General features: G+C 35.8%; 1 protein-coding gene across 1 annotated transcript in view; it reads right to left on the bottom strand.

Moving 5' to 3' along the window:
* Nucleotides 1-755: 755 nt before the first annotated feature.
* Nucleotides 756-20,210, bottom strand: part of PIWIL2 (piwi like RNA-mediated gene silencing 2) — a 66,425-nt gene continuing 46,970 nt past the window's right edge. Inside the window, exons 14-20 of the mRNA XM_051975696.1 lie at nt 20,025-20,126; nt 19,374-19,490; nt 18,950-19,038; nt 9,041-9,146; nt 4,217-4,470; nt 3,418-3,525; nt 756-2,721 (exon numbers count right to left, since the gene is read on the bottom strand). Coding sequence (XP_051831656.1) covers nt 2,565-2,721; nt 3,418-3,525; nt 4,217-4,470; nt 9,041-9,146; nt 18,950-19,038; nt 19,374-19,490; nt 20,025-20,126 — 933 coding nt within the window. The 3' untranslated portion in view covers nt 756-2,564. The remainder of the gene's footprint in view (nt 2,722-3,417; nt 3,526-4,216; nt 4,471-9,040; nt 9,147-18,949; nt 19,039-19,373; nt 19,491-20,024; nt 20,127-20,210) is intronic.

The following is a 20,210-nucleotide window of genomic DNA, read 5'->3' as shown; positions in this document are numbered from 1 at the left end:
ACAGTTTGACCATGTGGGACAGTTTCTCTGTTAACCACAGTCCCTACACCCAGACTAAGATTATAACAAGAAGGAATTCTTACAATTTGATAAGTGATCAGGCTGAAGAGGTGGAGAAGGAAATCTTAAAGACATCAAAATGTCCAATAGAAGGATAACATCACCTGGAGATGATCCATAATGGCAGGGAGCTCAGGGCACCTACATTTCATATTGCTTTTGCAGTCTTATAAGTAATGATGCGATCAAAGATACTGAGAAAGATGCTAGAGCTGTTATGTAGATATGTCACTAAAAGTAGAAAAAAAGCTTTACATACTTACTAGGAAATAATCTTGAAGATGAGGCTGGTGATCAGCATAAACCACCCACCATAAGAGGGAGTTATTTGTCAACTTATTTGTAGTTTTGTTTTGCAAGTGACATTGTTCTTGATAAGTAAACAAGTGTCTCAGTTTGATCTGGTATTGTGATAAAACAGTGCCAACACCAGAAGGTGAAGCATCAGTGGCAAAAAACAAAACAACCTCCAGGAGTTTCTAACCATTACAATATACTAACAGAGGCTCATTAATCAAAAACTGCTTGACATTCTGGAATAATGCTAATGAATCTATAATCTACTAGGAAAGTATTCAAATATTTCATCAATCTCAAATAATAAATTATACATTTTTTGCCTTCTACTTCAAACTGCTCGACATTAAGACTGAAAAAATGAGGCTAGGAAACTTGAAACAAAAAGTGAAGGCAAATTTTCATTACACTTAAATATTGTTTTTAACTTTTTTGATTGTATCAGATAGACAAGATCTTTAAGAATACAATTTCAAAGGATAAATTCAAAATGCTTGCAGAGAGAATCAGATGAAAAAGCTATCTGTCGAGTTATAGACCAATGATTCAACAATGTTAAAGTTCAGTGTTCTGAAAATTCCAAATTCTTAGCTTTTTTTCTTCTCCTATCCCCAACATCTAAATAAAAACAGAAATGCACCCAAGAAATGACATGGCTTTCATGAATCAACCTCTATGAACTCTACTGTAAATGAAAACAACTTTCTAATTTTGTTTTTCTAAAAGAGTTTTTGGCTTTTTCTTTTTCTCACAATTCACAAATAAAATATACATGTCTCCTTCCTTCCTTGGTGAAAGAGCAAAATGAAAAGGGGAAGGTACTGAAATATATATATATATATAATATAGGTGAGAGATTGAAAGATTAAGTGAGAGACCAAATTGGCCCTTCCAAAACAAAAGGGAGTACAAGCAAACATACTAGCATTCTCCTAATTCTAAAGAGAGAAGAAACAGCAGCCTTCTTTATGTATGGAAATTCTGGTATCTGGACTGTGTACACTGCACTTTTAAAAGCAGAGTTGCTAAAAAATTTGCCCCAGCTTCAGAGAACTTTCTACAAAACTGAATGGCCAACAAAAGATCATTGTTCAAGACAATTAAATATTTCAGTTTTTTCCATATATAAATAACAGACTTAACCAGACTGGCGGAAAAGTTGTACTATATTTGGGGAAATCCCTAAAAAAGAATCCCATATGCCAAATGTCTCCCTTCTAGGCTCAAGAACTTTTCAAGAAATAGATTTGGGGTTGGAAGGCAAAATTCAAAATAGAAGGTTTTTAAATCCCTAGGTTAGCAGTTCTAATGCTAAGCCCAACCAATGGAACTAGAAAGCACATGAAACACAGAAATGCTCTATTTGAAATTTTCGGAGTTCCAGAGATCTAAAGTGAAGGATGAAAAAAAGACTCTTAACACACCTTCCTCAATTCTTTTTAGGAAGTAGAGGACTAGAGCTAAAGATCAGATTTTTTTCAAGATCATCTGGTTAGCTTTTACCAAACTTCTTTGTTCTCCCTCTTTTTTATCATTTGTCACAGGGCTGATTCTCTATGAGAGAAAGGGAGAAGATCAACAGTGGGAAATTTAGGTGATGTAAAAACAAAAGATATCAATAAAAATTTATTAAAAAAAAATAAAACAGGCTTTTATGTCAGAAGTGTCATGAGAAATGCTTGCTGAATCGAGCCCAATTCCATGGAAAGGCTAAGCACCAGGCCAGCAGGGGCAATGCCTATTTTAAAGAAACAGCTCTTTACCCTTTTCCAATTGTCCAAATATCTCCTTAAGGAACTTGCAATGACCACTTATTTTCTCACCTATGGCACCAGAGAAGGTTATGGGGTTTAGAGAACAGAGCAGCTACAGATTCTTATAGTTCTATTTGGCTTGGGGGCTCTTAAAAGTTTTTTGTCTTTTTTTTTTAACTTTTCCCAGACCTCCAAAAGTGGCAATGTTCTAATTCCTTCCCATATGGGGAATAGTAATTTCCAAGTCACACAGGGCTGAAATAACTAGTTTTCTTGGTGGTAGCAGGATGAAAAAATAAAATAAGTAAATATTATTGGGTTGAGGAGGGGGAAAACAGCAACTCAAAAATGCCACCTTTTGTCTCTGCTGATCCTGGAGAAGTCATAGCTGAGGTTACAAATCCAAAAAACTCATTTTTCTCTTTCCTTAATTTGCTTGCTGACTCTTTTGGGTTATAGGAAAAAGAGCTTCTCACACAACTGGATGGCTGGTTCATGATGTAAGACTTGTCCAGACAGGAAAGCTAGCTTGTGGGCATACTTGCAAGGAGCTGGGACTCTGATGGTGCCAGGCCAATTCCAGTACATGTGGCAAAGCTTGAAAGTTAACCTGGAGGCCAAAAACAGAACAATGTACTTTAAAACTATTTTGTGCTTAAAAACTTCTATTTATCCACTTGGGCACATCAATTATCACATGCTATCACATTCCTTAAGTTATTCTTAGCTAATCGAAAACCTAAAATATCTTGCAAAGTTCTTGGAAGTATTCCCAATTAATTATATCCCTACAGGGAAGATGTTTCTGGTATAATTTAATCAAATGCCTTAGACAAATTAATTTACTTGTAGCCAGGCTCTCCTGTTTACCAAATAAAGGAAATTTTCTATCAAAAACAAGTAAACTCTTCCATTCAGCAAAATTCAATTATTTTTTAAAAAAAGAAAAGACTACAATTATGCTGAGAAAATTAAGTATTTCTGTATTGTCCAAATTTAAACTATATTTTTACCTTGTTGGTAGTCAAAGATTTCAAGGAACTAAATTGGCAACAGTTTCTATGGTTGGGTCTATCTTGATAATCAGCTAGATTCAGACTTACCTATAAAGCTACAATTTTCAAACTTTGGAGTTCCAGGACCCTTCTATACTCTTAAAAATTGAGAACCCCATCAGCTTGTTATATGGGTTACCTTTGTCAATATAGAGTACTGGAAATGAAAATGCCTTAGTATTATTATAACAGTATTTAATCCTCAAGCCCACATTTTGAGAACTATTGCCCCATAGCAAGAAAGGGCTCACCTCTGCATATGGTCAGGACTCAGGTTTGCAGTGTTGAGAACACACACATAATGTGTAGGAATGCCACAACCCTGCCGCACGTGATGAGCAAGTAGGTAGAAATCCACCCTGGCAAGAAAAAATAATCAAACTTGTGACATGGATTGTATTATAGAATTACAAAATCTCAAGAGTTGGAAGAGTTACTCAATACCTACGTAGGAATATAACATTTCCCAAGAAGACCTCTAAAAATGAAGAGCTCAACTAAACTTTCTTTCAGGCAGTCTCAATTTTGGTTAGTTCTATTTTTTTTTAGTGATCTTATTATTAAATCATCTTTGAAGTTAGAAGGAATTCCAGAGATCTAGTTCAACCACTCTATTTTTTTTTTTTTTTTTGCCAAAAGAGACATTCATTTAGGAAAAAAATTTACAGACAAAAAGAAGAGGTAAAATAGGTACTAGAAGTGGTAAATATGAACTGTATTTGGTAGAGCACATCCATTTTTACAGATAAGAAAAAAAGAGGACTCTAGTCCAGTGTTGTTTCTGGTAGACTGGTAAACATTTGCATCATCTCCATCCCATATCCATCTCCACCACAGAGGAAGATCTGCGCTTGCTATTTTGTTAAGTTAGGGAAATCTCTTTATCAATACTAGTTTATCCCTCCAAATAAGATAGAAGGGAGGCAGAAGAAAAGTGTTTTATATATACACAGCCTCTAAGAACAATCCTTCCATCCTAAATCTAGAAAAAAAGAATCCTCCAAAAGCTCATCTGCCATACAAAGGTGTGCTGAAAGGCAGCCTACTCACCATTCTCTGCTTGTGATGGTGTGGTCCACTACAGTACCTGGGGAGGGAGTTACAAAATTCTCTGTAGCAGCTGAGTATAAATTAGTACTAATTTTTTTCTGGACTACAAACACCACCATCTTAGGTTGGTAATTTTCAAAAGCTTCAAAGCACTTCTGCAATTGGGGGATCTCGTAGCTGGTAACTGTCTTCAGCTGACCATCTGATACTCCATCTCTGTATACCACGATTTTCTCTGGCAGGCAGTGGTTTACCTGAAGTGAAACCCAAATAATACAAGTTTCTTATTATCTCTGAAATAAAGGGACTCACCAAACACAGTTCTCATTGGTAAGAAAGATTCAAACTTGCATTTCTTGGGCATATGAATTCAGATAGATTTGATAGACAAGTCCCAAACATGGTCAGTTTTGCTGAAAAAGTTCTTGTTCATTTCTAGACTTCCACAGGATCATGAGAGGTCAGGAATATCAAAAGGAGCAATTAAACAGTGCACAAAGATAATAACAAAATCGAGTCAGACAGATCACAGGATCACAGATTTAAAGCTGGGAGGTTTCTTATTCAACTGTGTTAAGAAAAGTTGAAAGACTGATCGGGAAATGATGGTCCCAACTCATCTGCCTTTCAACTCAGTGTTTATACTACACCTTCATCATCATCATCATCACCATCACCATCACCACCACCACTACCACCACCACCACCACCACCACCACCACCACCACCACCACCAGCAACAACAACAAAATTAACAGTTACATAGTGTCTGCTACATGCCAGGCACTATTAGTAAGTGCTTTACTTATAAAGCACTTTGTTCCTCACAACAATCCTGAGAAGTAGGGACTGATATTACCCTCATTTTACAGATGAAGAAACTGAGGCAAATAGAGGTTAAGGACTTGCCCAGGATCAATAAGCTAGTAAATTCCCAGATTTATAGAACAAACCAAAAATCTTCTTTGGCACACCTATACCAAGTAAATTTCACCTAGTAAAGAACAATTTATGATAAATTGTGTTTCCTAACACCCAACTCTCTTTCAGATTATATTATATACCCAAAAATGGAGACTCAAAAGATGATGAAGAAAGCTAAATAAAACAGTTACCCTGAAATATTATGAACATTTAATTTTTTAACTGTAACTACACAATATACTAGAGCACAACTTAGAAAAAAATGAAATAATTATCCAGTTTGTAGAATGTTTTGAGATTTTTTATTTTTTTAAAGTTTAACAGTTTTATAAAATATTTAAAGTTCTTTCCCCATATGAGCTGGATCACTGGGTTTTTGTTGTATATTGCAGTTTTTAAAAATAGTTTAGCTCATAATTCATTGGAAAAGATATTTTTGGTTCTTGTTCAGTGACAATGAATTCAAAGTTCACTATTTCCATATAATTTGAAGGTATATTTGGCCCAAACAGATAGAAACAGACAATTTTTGAACTTTATTCTGCCTTATGCACTAGACGTAGTTTACCTAAATTGAAAATATGTACATGCTTGAAATAAAAAGAAACTTGTAATGAACCTTTTAGCAAAGTAACAACCTAGAACACATTTATACTTTCACATATACTTATATCTTTTTTTCTGAGAAACTCAAAATATTCCATTTATAATCATTATAATTCATTTATTCATCCTAGGGCAGGGGTACAATGGAAACAGCATTGATTTTGATATTTAAAGACTATACAGATCCTGACTCTACCTCATACCTGTGTCACTGTGGGCAAATCATTGGACTTCTCTGGGTCTCAGAGCCTGTATATATGTACAATAAGAGATTTAACCTAGATGATTTCAAGATCCCTTTCAACTTTAAGCCTATGATTTTGTTATTCTCCTGCTATAGTTAAGGAAACAAGCACAAAGAAGTGATAACACGCTTTGGTGAAAGTGAGAAATAGACCATTGAGTAATCTACTCTTGCTTCCTATTAAGATGTCCCTTTTGTAAGTTAGCAGCCTTTATTGGACATGATGTGCAATTTCTGCCTTGGAGAAACTTTAGTTAGAAAAGAAACAGAGGGCACAGTCCCTAAGTAACCTGGTCCATAACCCTCAAGAATTTATAATCTAAGGTGAGAAGAAGCTATGATGGAAATAAATTTAAGTACAAATTATATATTACTGAATGCTGCTCTACTTAGGTATAAGGTACAATTATAAAATGATAAGTTGAAAGATTCCTATCTTTGATTCCCAAACCCCCCTTAGTTAATGTAACCCTTTGACTCACAAATCCTGGTCCCTTTGAATTCCAATAGAAGATCCGGACCTGTCCCAGTCCCAACCGGATCTGAGCCAACTTTGGGGCTACATCCAAAAGCCCCTCGAGCTAAATCTCCCATTATAAAAGGGAGATGCTGGGAACCGCTCTTTGCAGAAATCCCAAACATGCTAGCCATGTGAGGACCCTCTGTCCAGTACCCTCCTTATCTCTACCTTCACCTATCTCCTTACTTCCAAACCCAATAATAAACCTCTTTAATCAATCTAGCTCTTGGGCCAATAAATGCCTTTATTAGGAATTCGCACCACTACTAGATCTCATTTACTGCCATATCCTTATGCCAAATCCAGGGAGGTTGCAGGGGAGCTTTGCTTGACTTCCTGTACCCTAAACCTGCTACTAGACCTCAACTAAATCCTAATTTCATTTAGGTACCCCAAATTTAGACCTCAACATTTTACTGGTTTTGAGAGCCCCAATGAAGAAATTTTCATTGCCTACTCTGCCTATGATGATCACACTCCATAAATCAGAAAACCAGGGCACATGGTGTGTGTGATAAAGAATGTTCCTTTTTTCTTAAAAGTAGGGAATGCCCTGGAAAATCCAGGATGAGCAGTCCTGCTTTCTTTACTACTCCACCCAAACTAATAACTTATCCCTCTACTTCACCAGATATGCAGCATTTAGGATAACCAAAGTATGACTGACTAGAAGATTGTGAATCTTAAAACCTATGAATCATTAGGAGTTTTAATTTTATGTAGGAGCCATTCAACTCCCCCATGTGAGGAGCCGGGCAGCAAGTGGGAAGAGCTCTAAACTTGAAATGAGAGAACCTGTGTTCAAATCCTAATTTTGCTGTTTATGCCCTGTGTGATAACTTGCAAGTCACAACCTTTCTGGGTCTGTTTCCTTCAGTTGTAACATGAGAGTGTTGGGCTTGGTGATTTTTAAAGTCCCTTCTAGTTGTAAATCCTATGATAAAAATAGACATACTTCAATACTTTAAGAATCAACATGGGTTCTCCCTCTAACACAGATCATAACCCCTCTTTGCCTTAGTAGATGATCTTCATGAGTGGTATAGGACAAAAAATTCATCACTCTGTGGCCAAACTTCAGGGGATGCCTCTTTCCTCTGGTCCCCCTCAGATAACAGGTCTATAGGCTATCCCAGGTTCATACTCAAAGGTTTTCCAGTTTGTCAGACCTGAAAGAAATTGTATTCTGAGGTAATGGAGTCAAACTTTAGTGGAGGCATCAAAATATATTTAAGGAAAAATGATCCTTCCTAACTATGTACAGTTTAGAATGGAGGCCAAAAGGGTAGAAGGAAGTGGATTCAGCAAATGGAATGAATCATTGAATTCAGAAAATGTTTTTATAATCTAGGTTTATTTTAGTTCAACAACTTTAGAAATATATTTCAAATACCTGAATGACATAATGGGAAAACAGGATTTTTCTCCTCTAAGTTTTAGTTTGGTTCCTTGGTTCCATACTGAAAAACCAATACTGTTAAATTGTTGGAAGCTCCCCTAAATGGTAGGTGAATTTAGTACGTGGTTGGACTCAGCTGCTGTCCTAGGTAGTAATTAAAGAAGTGATTAAGGAGGGGAATATGGTTATGGCTCTAGGAACAGAAGAAAGAAGCAAACCCAAGAAACAAAGAGGAAGACTTGTACCTGCAGTTATACAGAGGTCACACAATAAAACAGAAAGAGCATGGGACCTGCAGTCAGAAACCCTGGGTTCTATTCTCATCTCTTCTGTCTCTGTATGACATGAAACAAATCATTTACCACCTTCCTTATCTGTAAAATGAAATCTCTTTTTAGTTCTAAAATAATATGACTCTTCATAGGTCTCTTTAGAGGAAGAAAATTCACTATAGATCATTAAGTTCTGCTATGAATATGATGTTAAACTTGTTGGCAAAGAGTTGCAGTAGAAACTTCTTCATAGAAACGATTCTAGAGACCAGATTAGTCTTAAACGATTCTGACAGCTTACTTTTCACAAGGGCTTAATCCATCCTTAAAAAGCTCAAGTTCTGTAGATCAGGGTTTATAAACTCTGGATACCTCCATGACAGGCTGAGAATATTCCATGGCTACTTCTCCAAACCAGTATCAGTTTAATAGCAGTTACGTGCTGATTCTCATGCTCAGTATACTTTGGATATCTGGATTGGGGTGGGGGGGCGACTTTATATTTGTCATATGGAAAGATGAGAGGATTCAGCTGGCAATAACCTAGTCATAAGAGTCAGATAGATTCTTGTGCCACACTAATTATTTAAATTAAGTCTCTGATAATAGCACTGGTATAGGGGCATAAGGTCGAAAACATGGAAAGTAACAAGACTAAATAGAAACTTTATTTGATAGATACCAGCATAGGTTCAAACCTTCTTATTCAACTGTTGAACTTAGAACTGCTGGACTTTGAACTTGCCTAAGAAGTTCAATAAACATGATTTGGGTTTCCTTCTATTAAATCATATTTCCTGTTAATTTACAGAAATCAAGTATAAAGAGATCCTGGAACAACAAAATTGGTTTTTCTTACCTCATAATACTTCTTTAAGGAACCCACCAGGCACAGCTTTAGGCTGTCCACAATCTCTTGATGAGGCATCTGGAACACCACTCGGGAATACCATTTGGTGAGGGAGCTGAAGGAAAGAGAGAGAAAATAATCAACAGAAGAAATTTGGATCTCAGATACTAAAGAGTAGGTTTGATAATTAATTAATCAACAGTTACTATGTACCGGGCACTATGGGAAAGACAAAAAAATTCTTGGTTCTTATTCTCAAAGATAAAACCATTGAATTTGAGAGATTCATTTTAATTCAACCAACATTTATTAATCTCCTACTATGACAAAGTTTTCTATAACTTTTATGGTCAAATATACACTTCTTTGGTAATAAAACCCTTTATAAGTCTAGTCCTCTCTTTACTTTTTCTGTCCCAATTGGCTTGCCTGCTGTTCCCCAAATATGACCTAGATTTCATTTCATCCTTCTGCATCTATTTCACTGGTGTTTTCTTGCCTAGAATATGCTCTGTCCTTACTTTTGCCTTTCAGAAGCAATCAAAAGTTTCTCTCAAAACTTAACTCGAGCTCCTCCTACAACTTCCCTTTGTCTGAACATTCCTGCCCTTAATATTCCTTGGCAGGTTTCAGGTAGAGATAAAAGTTGGAGCTGAGACCCAGCTGCACTCCATGATTACCTCTTAGTCTGCCTTGAATCTATACCCCAAAACTAAAGAATAAGTAATAAATTGAAAGCTGGGCTTTTGTTCCCTATGCACCCTATGCAAGGTTGCAGTGCTCCATAGGGGTCTGGGATCACCTCCATCCTTTGTGGCCCTGATAACTAGAATGTTTAGTGTGTATTATACTCTTGGTCAGATTCCAGTCCCAAATCCACAGACTCCTCTGACTTCATATGCAAATGCAAGCTGAAAGAATTATTCACTGTGACTTTTTCTTTTTTTTAATTAAAGCTTTTTATTTTTCAAAACATACATGGACAATTCTTCAACATTAGCCCTTGCAAAACCTTGTATTCCAATGTTCCCTCCCTTCCCCCACACCCTCCTCTAGATGGCAATTAGTCTAATATATATTTAACATAGTAGAGATATGTGTTAAACCGAATATATGCAAACATATTTATACAATTATTGTGCTGCCCAAGAAAAATCAAATCAAATTAGTTAAAAAAAAAAAAAAAAAAAAAAAAAAAAAGCAAAATAAAGTGCAAGCAAGCAAGCAACAAAAGAATGAAAATGCTATGTTGTGTTCCACACTCAGTTCCCACAGTCCTCTCTCTGGGTGCAGATGGCTCTCTTCATCACTGAACAATTAGAACTGGTTTGAAATATCTCATTGTTGAAGAGGCAGATGTCCATCAGAATTGTTTGTCTTATTGTCTTGTTGTTGCCGTGTATAATGATCTCCTGGTTGTGCTCATTTCACTTAGCATCAGTTCATGTAAGTCTCTCCAGTCCTCTCTGTATTCATCCTGCTGGTCATTTCTTACAGAACAATAATATTCCATAACATTCATATACCACAATTTATTCAACCATTCTCCAATTGATGGGCATCCATTCATTTTCCAGTTTCTTGCCACTACAAAAAGGGTTGCCACAAACATTTTTGCACATGTGAGTCCCTTTCCCTCCTTAAAAATCTCTTTGGGATATAAGTCACTATAATTTTTTCTTCTATTTCCCCAATACGATTTTGCCTGGTACATTTTCTTTATTTCGAGAGTTTTGTTGGGAACAGCTTGCTATACTTCTTATCTCTATTCTGACATCTTGGCTCTGACTAGTGAAGGCTCTAGAATACCAAGTAATTTAATTTCATTGTACATGTGCGCACATGTATGATGATATAAGGAGGGAAATGAGTAGGGAATCTATTGCAATAGTCCAAAAAATAAAGGTAATGAGATTTCTAATTAGAATTACTATACCAACCACTGTGTTAATACAAGGCTTGATGATTGATTGAGAGTTGTTTTCTTTTTTCCATTTCACCAAATCTATTTTTTAAGAAGAAATTTTTTTCACTCTATTTTTTCTATTTCACCAAATGCATTTTTAAGTTGTTTTTTTAGTCATTTTTTGTTATTTCCTTTCCCAAACTCTCCTGCAAAGCTCTCATTTCCTTTCCCCATTTTTCTAACTTTAAGATTCTTTTTGAATTCTTCCAAGAGAACTTTTTGAGTTGGGTTCCAGTTTATATCCTGCTTTAAGGCTTCATCCAGAGACATTTTACTTTTAGTGTCTTCAGGGTTTGAGGTCTATTCTTCTTTATCTCCATAGTAGCTATCTATGGTCAGAGCTCTTTTTGCTTTTTTGTTCTTTTTTAAAGGCTGAGGTCTGTTCTTACAGCACAGGGGAGATTGTCCTGAACTTCCTCTATAGGGTGACTGGGGTTTCTCACTGCCCTCGGACCAATAGTGCTGCAGCCTTTCCCACGGTACTTAGTCTGGCCAAGTCCTGCCTGTTATTGTAGGGTTCAGAGGCTCACTATTTACCTTCTGTACTTATGTTGGAGGTCTCAGATAGTCTGCTGATCCTTTAGACCTCTGAACCAGGGAAGAGTAGCCAATGCTGCTGTATTTTGGCTTAGTCTTCCAATAGCTTCCCCTGTGGGGCCTCTCAACCCTGAGCCTCCCTGTGCTACATCTGCATTAGGCTGTGTATCCCTTGCCCAATTAAGACAGACCTTTCCTGAAGTCATTCCAAGATATTTTCTGTTACACTCCAAATGTTTGTGGGTTCTGTCACTCCAAAATTCATTCAGAAATTTGATCTAGGGTTGATTCTGAGGGAGGCAGGGGAGAGCTCAAGAAAAGATAAGTTACTACTCTCTGTCATCTTGACTCTACCTCCTTTGCTCATTGATTAGTAGAAGTGAGAATGATAGTGAGGGAACAGTTACAAGAGATACTGTAGAGAATGAACAGGACTTATTTATTGATTATATCCATAGTAGCATATATGGTAGAGTAGAGATAGCAACTCAGTTGAATTCATCTAAAAATTCCCTCCTAACACAAAATAACTCCTTAAATCAAATTCTGGAGTAGCAGAGGCAAAAAAAAAAAAAAAAAAAAAAAGGTTGAGGTAAATATTTTTCTAGATCAAGATAACTTAACAAATGAGTAGGAGAGGTCTGTGCTAAAAGAGTAAGGACCAGCCCAGAGTATACCACACAGCAGCAATTGCTTTGGGAGATGATAAAGGGCTGGAAAAGGGATCAAAAAGAGACCTATCATAAAAGACAATTGGCATAGGATCAGGTGGTGTTTGACAACTCCACAGCCCATCCTTAGATTCTGGGTAACAATTCTTGGGTAGAGAGGTCCATTTATGGTCAATCACAGAGGAACAGTGTTCTTGGTCACAGTTCCAGGGCAGTGAGAAGTTCCAGCACTTACAGTTGCAGGGGAGCAGAGGACCTGATCACAATTTAAGGGCAAAGAGGACTGTGAATGCTTATAGCCACAGAGAAACATCATGAAATCAGTGACCAAATCTCTCCCTGGATTGTACCACGTTGGAAGCACCCAAAACTTGCAGACCCCAGAATTAGCTCTGAAAATAGCAGTAGACAAAGACTCGAAGCTTAGAACAGGATCCATCCCCAAGTGGGTAAGGGCCCACTTTTAATGTAAAGTTCAAAAGGCAAGAAATAGGTTAGAAAATGAGCAAACGACAACAAAAATAACCTGACCACAAAAAACTATTATGGAGACATGGAAGATCAAGACACAAACTCAGAAGAAAACAACACTGTGAAAACAACTACTAGCAAAGCCTCAAAGAAAAATGCAAACTGAACAAAAGTTCAACAAGAATTTCTGAAGAGGTAAGTGTGGCAGAGTTAAAAGGGAAAAGAAATGAGAGTGATGCAAGAAAATGATGAAAAGAATTAATAGCTTAATAAAAGAGGCACAAAAAACTGAAGAAATAACACTTTAAAAACAGAACTAGCAACCAGCCATTCCCTAATTGATAAATGGTCGAAGGATATGAACAATTTAAAAATGAATAAATTAAAGCCATTTCTAATCATGTGAACAAATACTTTAAATCACTATTGATAAGACAAATGCAAATTAAGATAACTTTAAAGTTTCCATTTCACATCTCGCAGACTGGCTAAGATGACAGGAAAAAATAATGATGAATGTTGGAGGGGATGCAGGAAAACTGGGACATTGATGCATTGTTGATGGAGTTGTGAACGAATCCAACCATTCTGGAGAGCAATCTGGAATTATGCCCAAAAAGTTGTCAAACTGTGCATACCCTTTGATCCAGCAGTGTTTCTATTGGGCTTATACCCCAAAGAGATACTAAAGAAGGGAAAGGGACCTGTATGTGCCAAAATGTTAATGGCAGCCCTGTTTGTAGTGGCTAGAAACTGGAAACTGAATGGATGCCCATCAATTGGAGAATGGCTGGGTAAATTGTAGTATATGAATGTTATGGAATATTATTGTTCTGTGAGAAATGATCAGCAGGATTAATACAGAGAGGCTTGGAGAGACTTACATGAACTGATGCTAAGTGAAATGAGCAGGACCAGGAGATCATTATATACAGCAACAACGATACTGTATGACGATGTATTCTGATGGAAGTGGATTTCTTTGACAAAGAGACCTAATTCCGTTTCAATTGATAAATGATGGACAGAAGCAGCTACACCCAAAAAAAGAACACTGGGAAATGAATGTAAACTATTTGCATTTTTGTTTTTCTTCCCAGGTTATTTTTACCTTCTGAATCCAATTCTTCCTGTGCAACAAGAGAACTGTTCAGATCTGCAAACATATATTGTATCTAGGATATACTGCAACATATTTAACATATATAGGACTGCTTGCCATCTAGGGGAGAGGGTGGAGGGAGAGAGGGGAAAAATCATAACAGAAGCGAGTGCAAGGGATAATGTTGTAAAAAAAAAATTACCCTGGCATGGGTTCTGTCAATAAAAAGTTATTATAAAAATTAAATTAAATTAAACTTTAAAAAAAGATGACAGGAAAAGGTAACAATAAATGTTGTAGAGAATGTGGGAAAACTAGGAAATTCATACATTGTTAGTAGAGTTGGGAAATGATCCAACCATTCTGGAGAACAATTTGGAACTTATCCAAAGGGCTATAAAGCTGTGTGTACCTTTGATCTAGCAGTGTCTCTACTGGGTCTGTATCCTAAAGAGATCATAAAAGAGGAAAAAGTACTTACATATGCAAAAATGTTTATAGCAATCCTTTTTGTAGTGGCAGGGAACTAGAAATTGAGTGGATGCCCATCAGTTGGGAAATGGCTGAATAAGATATGGAATATTAATGTAATGAAATATTGTTCTGTAAGAAATGATGAACAGACTGATTTCAGAAAGTTTGGAAAGACTTACATGGATTGATGCTGAATGAAGTGAATAAGAGAACACTACACAGTAATAAGATCATGTGATGATCAACAGTGATAGATGTGGCTCTTGGGAAGGAAAATGCTCTCCATATCCAGAGAGAGAACTACAGAGACTAATGTGAATTAAAGTATAGTATTCTCAACTTGTTTGTTTGCTTGCTTTTTTCTTTCTCATTGTTTTTTCCTTTTTGTTCTGATTTTTCTTGCACAACATAACAAAAATGGAAATATGTTTAAAAGAATTGCACATGTTTAACATATATCTGATTGTTTGATGTCTTGGGGAGGGGGGTAAGGTAAAGGAAGGAGGGAGAAAAATTTGATAGACAAAGTTTTACAAAAACGAATGTTAAAAACTATTTTTCCATATATTTGGCAAAATAAAATACTACTGAGGAAAAAAACAACAGAATTAGTCAAAAGGTAAAAATGGCACAAAGTTCACTGGGGAAAAAAAGGACACTTAAAAAGCTGAATTGGCAGGTAATCCAATATTTGTTAAATATGTTGAAATATAGGTTAAATTCAATATGTGTATGCATATTTATAAAGTTATCTTGTTGTGCAAGAAAAATCAGATCAAGAAGAAAAAGAAAAAGTGAAAAAATTGCAAGCAAATAACAATGGAGAGAGTGAGAATGCTATGTTGTGTTCCACCCTCTGTATCCACAGTTCTCTCTTTCAGTGTATATAGCTCTCTTCATCACTGCACAAGTGGAACTGGTTTGAATCATCTCATTGTTGAAGAGAGCCACGTTCGTCAGAATTGATCAACATATAGTCCTGTTGTTGCTGTGTATAATGATCTAGTTCTGCTTATTTCACTTAGCATCAGTTCGTGTAAGTCTCTCCAGGCCTTTCTGAAATCCTCCTGCTGGTCATTTCTTACAGAACAATAATATTCCATAACATTCATATACCACAATTTATTTAGCCATTCTCCAATTGATGGGCATCCACTCAGGTTTCATTTCTTGCCACTACAAAGAGGGCTGCCACAAACATTTTTGCGCATGTACTGGACTACCTGCCAGATTGGGGGGAGAGGAGGTTAGAAGGGGAAATTTTGCCACAAAAGATTATGCAAGGGTCAATGTTGGAAAAATTACTCATGCATATGCTTTGTAAATAAAAAGCTTTAATAAAAATATTTTAGTCTAAAAATATAGGTCTCTACATTTTAAATTCATCATCTCTCTCTTAAAAGATGAATAGTGTTTCACCTTTATTCTTCTGCATTCATGTTTTATTATTGTATTGATGAGAATTCTAAAGTCTTTTAAAGTTGTTTATATTATTATTGTATAAAATTGTTCTAATTCTGTTCATTAAACTCTATACAAGTAGCAAAAAAAAAAGCAGAATTGGGCAAATGGACATCAATAAAGAAACAACAAAACAGTCAAAATAATGAAAAAAATAGAAGAAAATGTGAAATATCTTACTGGAAAAACTGACAAGAAAAGAGGAGAGAATTTAAGAAACAGTTAAAGCAATGATCAAAAAAAAAAAGAACTTAGATATCATATTTCAAGAAATTACAAAGGACAATTGCTTTGATACCTTAGATCTATATGGTAAAATAGAAATTTAAAGAATCCACTGATTACTTTCTGAAATAGATCCCAAAATGAAAAGCCCAAGGAATATCATAGCTAAATTTCAGAGCTCACAAATCAAAGATTGTACTTATGGGAGAAATAAAGAGGAATAAAAATAAACTTAGAGGATGTTGTCATGTTGGCCCTTAGGTATAACAAGATTATGGACTTCTAATATCTGAAGTGATACTATTAGAGAGAAAGACTAAACTCAACCTGTATGGATCCATCAAGTAGTTAGTAAAAATAATAAGAAAAATGATTTTTGTTTAATACAAGAATTTTGTTTAGAGTGGTAGAAAAATGGATAGGCTGACTCATTAAGTAGTATGTTTCCCTCTTGCTAAAAATCTACAAACAGGAGCTGGATAATTATTTCTCAGGAATGTTAAGTTGGGCAGGAAGAAAGATTTTGATTATCAGGTTAAATTATATAACCTTTTTAAGGTCCCATTTAATTTCAAGATATATTAAATTATACACTTCCAAAACTCTCTAATCAGTATTTCAAGTCCCTGTCTTTGACTACTTTAAGAATATTTCCATTTGGGAAGACTACTTTTACTTTATACTCAATTTAATTTATCTTTTTTTAAAGAAAACTGAATTCCCTGTCCAGATCTCTTATCTGTCAGTTGGCAGTAGTACTCTGAATAAAACAAAAACAGTTGACAGGGAATGGAAAACTAAAAGAACAGCTAAATCTATAAAGTACCTTAAGGTTTACAAAGTATTTTACATTCGTTTTCTCAAATCCTCATTAAAAATGGGAAGAAGAGCTCATCAAATTGGATGAAATGACCTTGATAGGATAATCTAAATAATAATAGTTTACATTTATAGATCATGTGAAAGTTTGCAAAATGCTTCATATGTTATTTCATTGATCCTCACAACAATCCTGTTCTGGTATACACTATCATTACCTCCATTTTGCAATTTAGGAAACAGGTGGAGAGAAGTAAAGTAATTTCAGAGCTCCTGCACAGACAGTGCCTTAGACAAAACTACAAATTCAGCACTTTATCCACTTCACTACTTAGCAGCCACTTAGATTGAATCTAATAAAATAAAATGCAAAGTTCTACCTTTGGATTCAGACAGAAAACCTTGTTATAACACCTTTATTAGATAGAAAAGGCTCAGTGGTTCATATGAAAAAAGGGTTTTAATGAAGTGAAAGAACACTATGAATCAATAGTGTGAAATTAAAAAAATATGCTTTCCTAGGTTGCATTAATAAAACATAGCTTCTGGGATCAAAAGTTAATTGCCCTATTTTCTCTGCCCTGGTTAGAACATTTCTGGATTACTTTTGCATCTGGAGATAACATTTTAGGAAGGATGTTGACAAGATAGGCTGTGTTTTATGTCTTAAAGAGGATGATAAGGGGAATGGAGGTCATATAACATGAGGCCCAACTTAAGAAGGTAACAATATTTAACTTAGAGAAGAATTATGGGAGAATGCTATACTCTTCAAGAATTTGAAAGACTTTCACAAAAAAGATGAATGAGACTTGTTTTGTATGGGTCCAGAAAGCAGAACTAGAAAAAATGAGTGGGAAGACGCATAATGGCAATTTAGGCTTAATATAGAAAAAAAAATCCTAGTAATTGGAGTTATTCCAAAGTAGAAAGCATTTAGTAGGTGATGTGTTCATTCCTGTCTCCTTAATGAAGATTATTATCTATTTGACTTTTATTTCCTATACAAACAAACAGATCCCTCAGGACAATAGTCACTGCTAATGACAATATACACACTCAATTGGATGACCACTTATTTGTAGAGGGTTTCATTGATCAAGTATGGGTTGGACATTAAATAGTCTCTGAGAACCCTAACTCAAGGATACTGCAATTCTTTGAAATGTCTAGGCTCAAAACTTGAAGTCATCTTTATGTTCGTCAGGATTCTAATAAATATTTGTTGAAATTACTATTTCTTAGTTCCTTATATTGAGATAGTTAAACTTCAAGAATTATACCTTCTAGATGTCTTTTGAATCTGTCTTTTCTCCAATTCCAATGGCAATACCTTAGCCTGCACTCACATTACTTCTCTAGTTGATGTTAAATGCTAGATCATTATAGATTCCTATAGACCCTTAAAGTTCTATCTAACTAATCTCTTCCTAATCTGATTTCCCTAATTATATTCTACAGTTGGGCTCCCCTAAATATTGCTCTCAGAATATAATTCCTCTAACTTAAAAGCCTATGTTATTTATGTAATCTATGGCTTACCACCTCACTTAAACGCCCCTGACTAACTTTCAAAGTCCTACAATATCTGCCTCCATTCTCCCCCCCCCTAATTTTCATTTATTCTCCCATAAAACAAACTATCCACTCCAATCATGAATATCTTAGGGGGTTGTTGAAGCTAGAAGGGACTTTCAGGGTCAGTTAGTCCCACCTTCTTACTTTACATGAAGACACAGAGTGTGGAAAGGTTTTTCCCAAAGGCCCAGAAATAACAGAGCTAGATTCAGGCCCAAGCTCCCAGCCTCAGCTCCAAAGCCTCCTTTCACCACATCATGTAGCCTTGTCACTGTTTCTGGAAAGTATCTTGCTGATTTCCACAATTCAGACTATTCTCCATACCTTGGATGTCATTATTTATTCTGAAGGGCCCGTCTCACAAACTTATGTTTGTTAGCCTATGTTACTGAATATTACCATCCAGAGAGATCTCATCTTTTCTGAATTACAGTACTCACCCATAAATTATATGTCTTACATGTTTTTATAATTTTTTTTCATATTTGGTGTTCTTGGCTGCTCAAATAAGTAGATTACAAGGCACATCACTGTATCCATGTAATAACTATCAATATAACATATAATCAAAATGAGGTAAAACATTAGAGGCACTAAGGAGAAGAAGGACTTACAGACTGATGCTTGCAACAAAGCCAACCACAGAACGCATCCCCCTGCTGGGGTCATGATAAACATCCATTCCAATCACCATCAGTTGTTTCTAGGAGAGAAAAAGCTCAGCCTTTCACTTCTTCCATTTATTATCTGATCCCCAAAACATTCCACCATGCATCTTTATAAACCAAGGAGTTATTTTTAAAGCAAGAATGTGATAAACTATTACCTACCTTTTACTTTCTATACAAAAACAAAACAAAACAAACCAGGCCACTCAGAACACATGGTCAATACTAATGACATGCAGTATTAGTACAAAAGCTAAGAAGATACATAAAGACTATGAAAACAATTAGTTTGAACCCTTAGGAAGACTAACATGAATGAGTATAAGTATCTTGTTTTTATTCAGGAAATGGGTATATAAGTTCTACTCACTAATGGAATGTCCACTCCCCAAAGTTCTCCACCTAATTTACAGTTAATCTGTAATAAAATTTTTTGAGCCACACTCCATAGCTTGGTAGGCTGTGCAACAGTTCGGGCATTGATGACCTAGGACCAAATTTAAAAAAAAAAAAAAAAAAAACAAAGGAAAATCAGAACACCATCATTTTATACTAATCTGATCAGAAAACAATCCAAAATAATATGATTAGTATTTTTATTCAAGAAATTATAGTAGATGCCATTATCTTAACAATCTCAACTCTGGATTTTTAAGGGGCATAAACTTTCAAAAGGATCTCATACAAAATGAGAAGATATTTCTGAGCAAAACTGATGGAAGAAAAACTACTTCTCTTTCAAAGCAAAGTTCATTCTCTAGAATCAGTCCTGTAAAGCTAATCAGAGGCTTATCTTCTCAAGAATCAAAATTACGATCTTAATTTCAGCAGTAAGTTGAGCATTCATGAAGTGATATATGCTGCTCACCTGGACCCCTCTAATCAGAGGCACTATAACCATAGTTAGTATACAATCTGAGTTCTGATCGTACCCTACAAAACATTTTTCTCTTTCTCCTCAACATCCCAAAGTAATCTTGGAGTTGAGCTTCTTGATCCTCCCATGCTAATCCCCACTCACTTGTGAGGGCACTGGAGATTGCACACAGCACAGCTTCTTGATAGCCCCATAGAGATCGTCTCGTGTGCCTGTGATGATGCAAACCACCATCTGAACTTTCCCCTTTGGAAGACAAAACAAGACATGTCAGAATTCTACACTGGAAGACCAGGGCCTTTCTTGGAACCTTTATTTGGAGCATTCACT

This window comes from Antechinus flavipes, chromosome 2 (assembly GCF_016432865.1).
Source record: "Antechinus flavipes isolate AdamAnt ecotype Samford, QLD, Australia chromosome 2, AdamAnt_v2, whole genome shotgun sequence".
NCBI classification, from domain to species: Eukaryota; Metazoa; Chordata; class Mammalia; order Dasyuromorphia; family Dasyuridae; genus Antechinus; species Antechinus flavipes.
The sequence above is the reverse complement of the archived record's forward strand: the minus strand, read 5'-3'. Positions and strand labels throughout refer to the sequence as shown.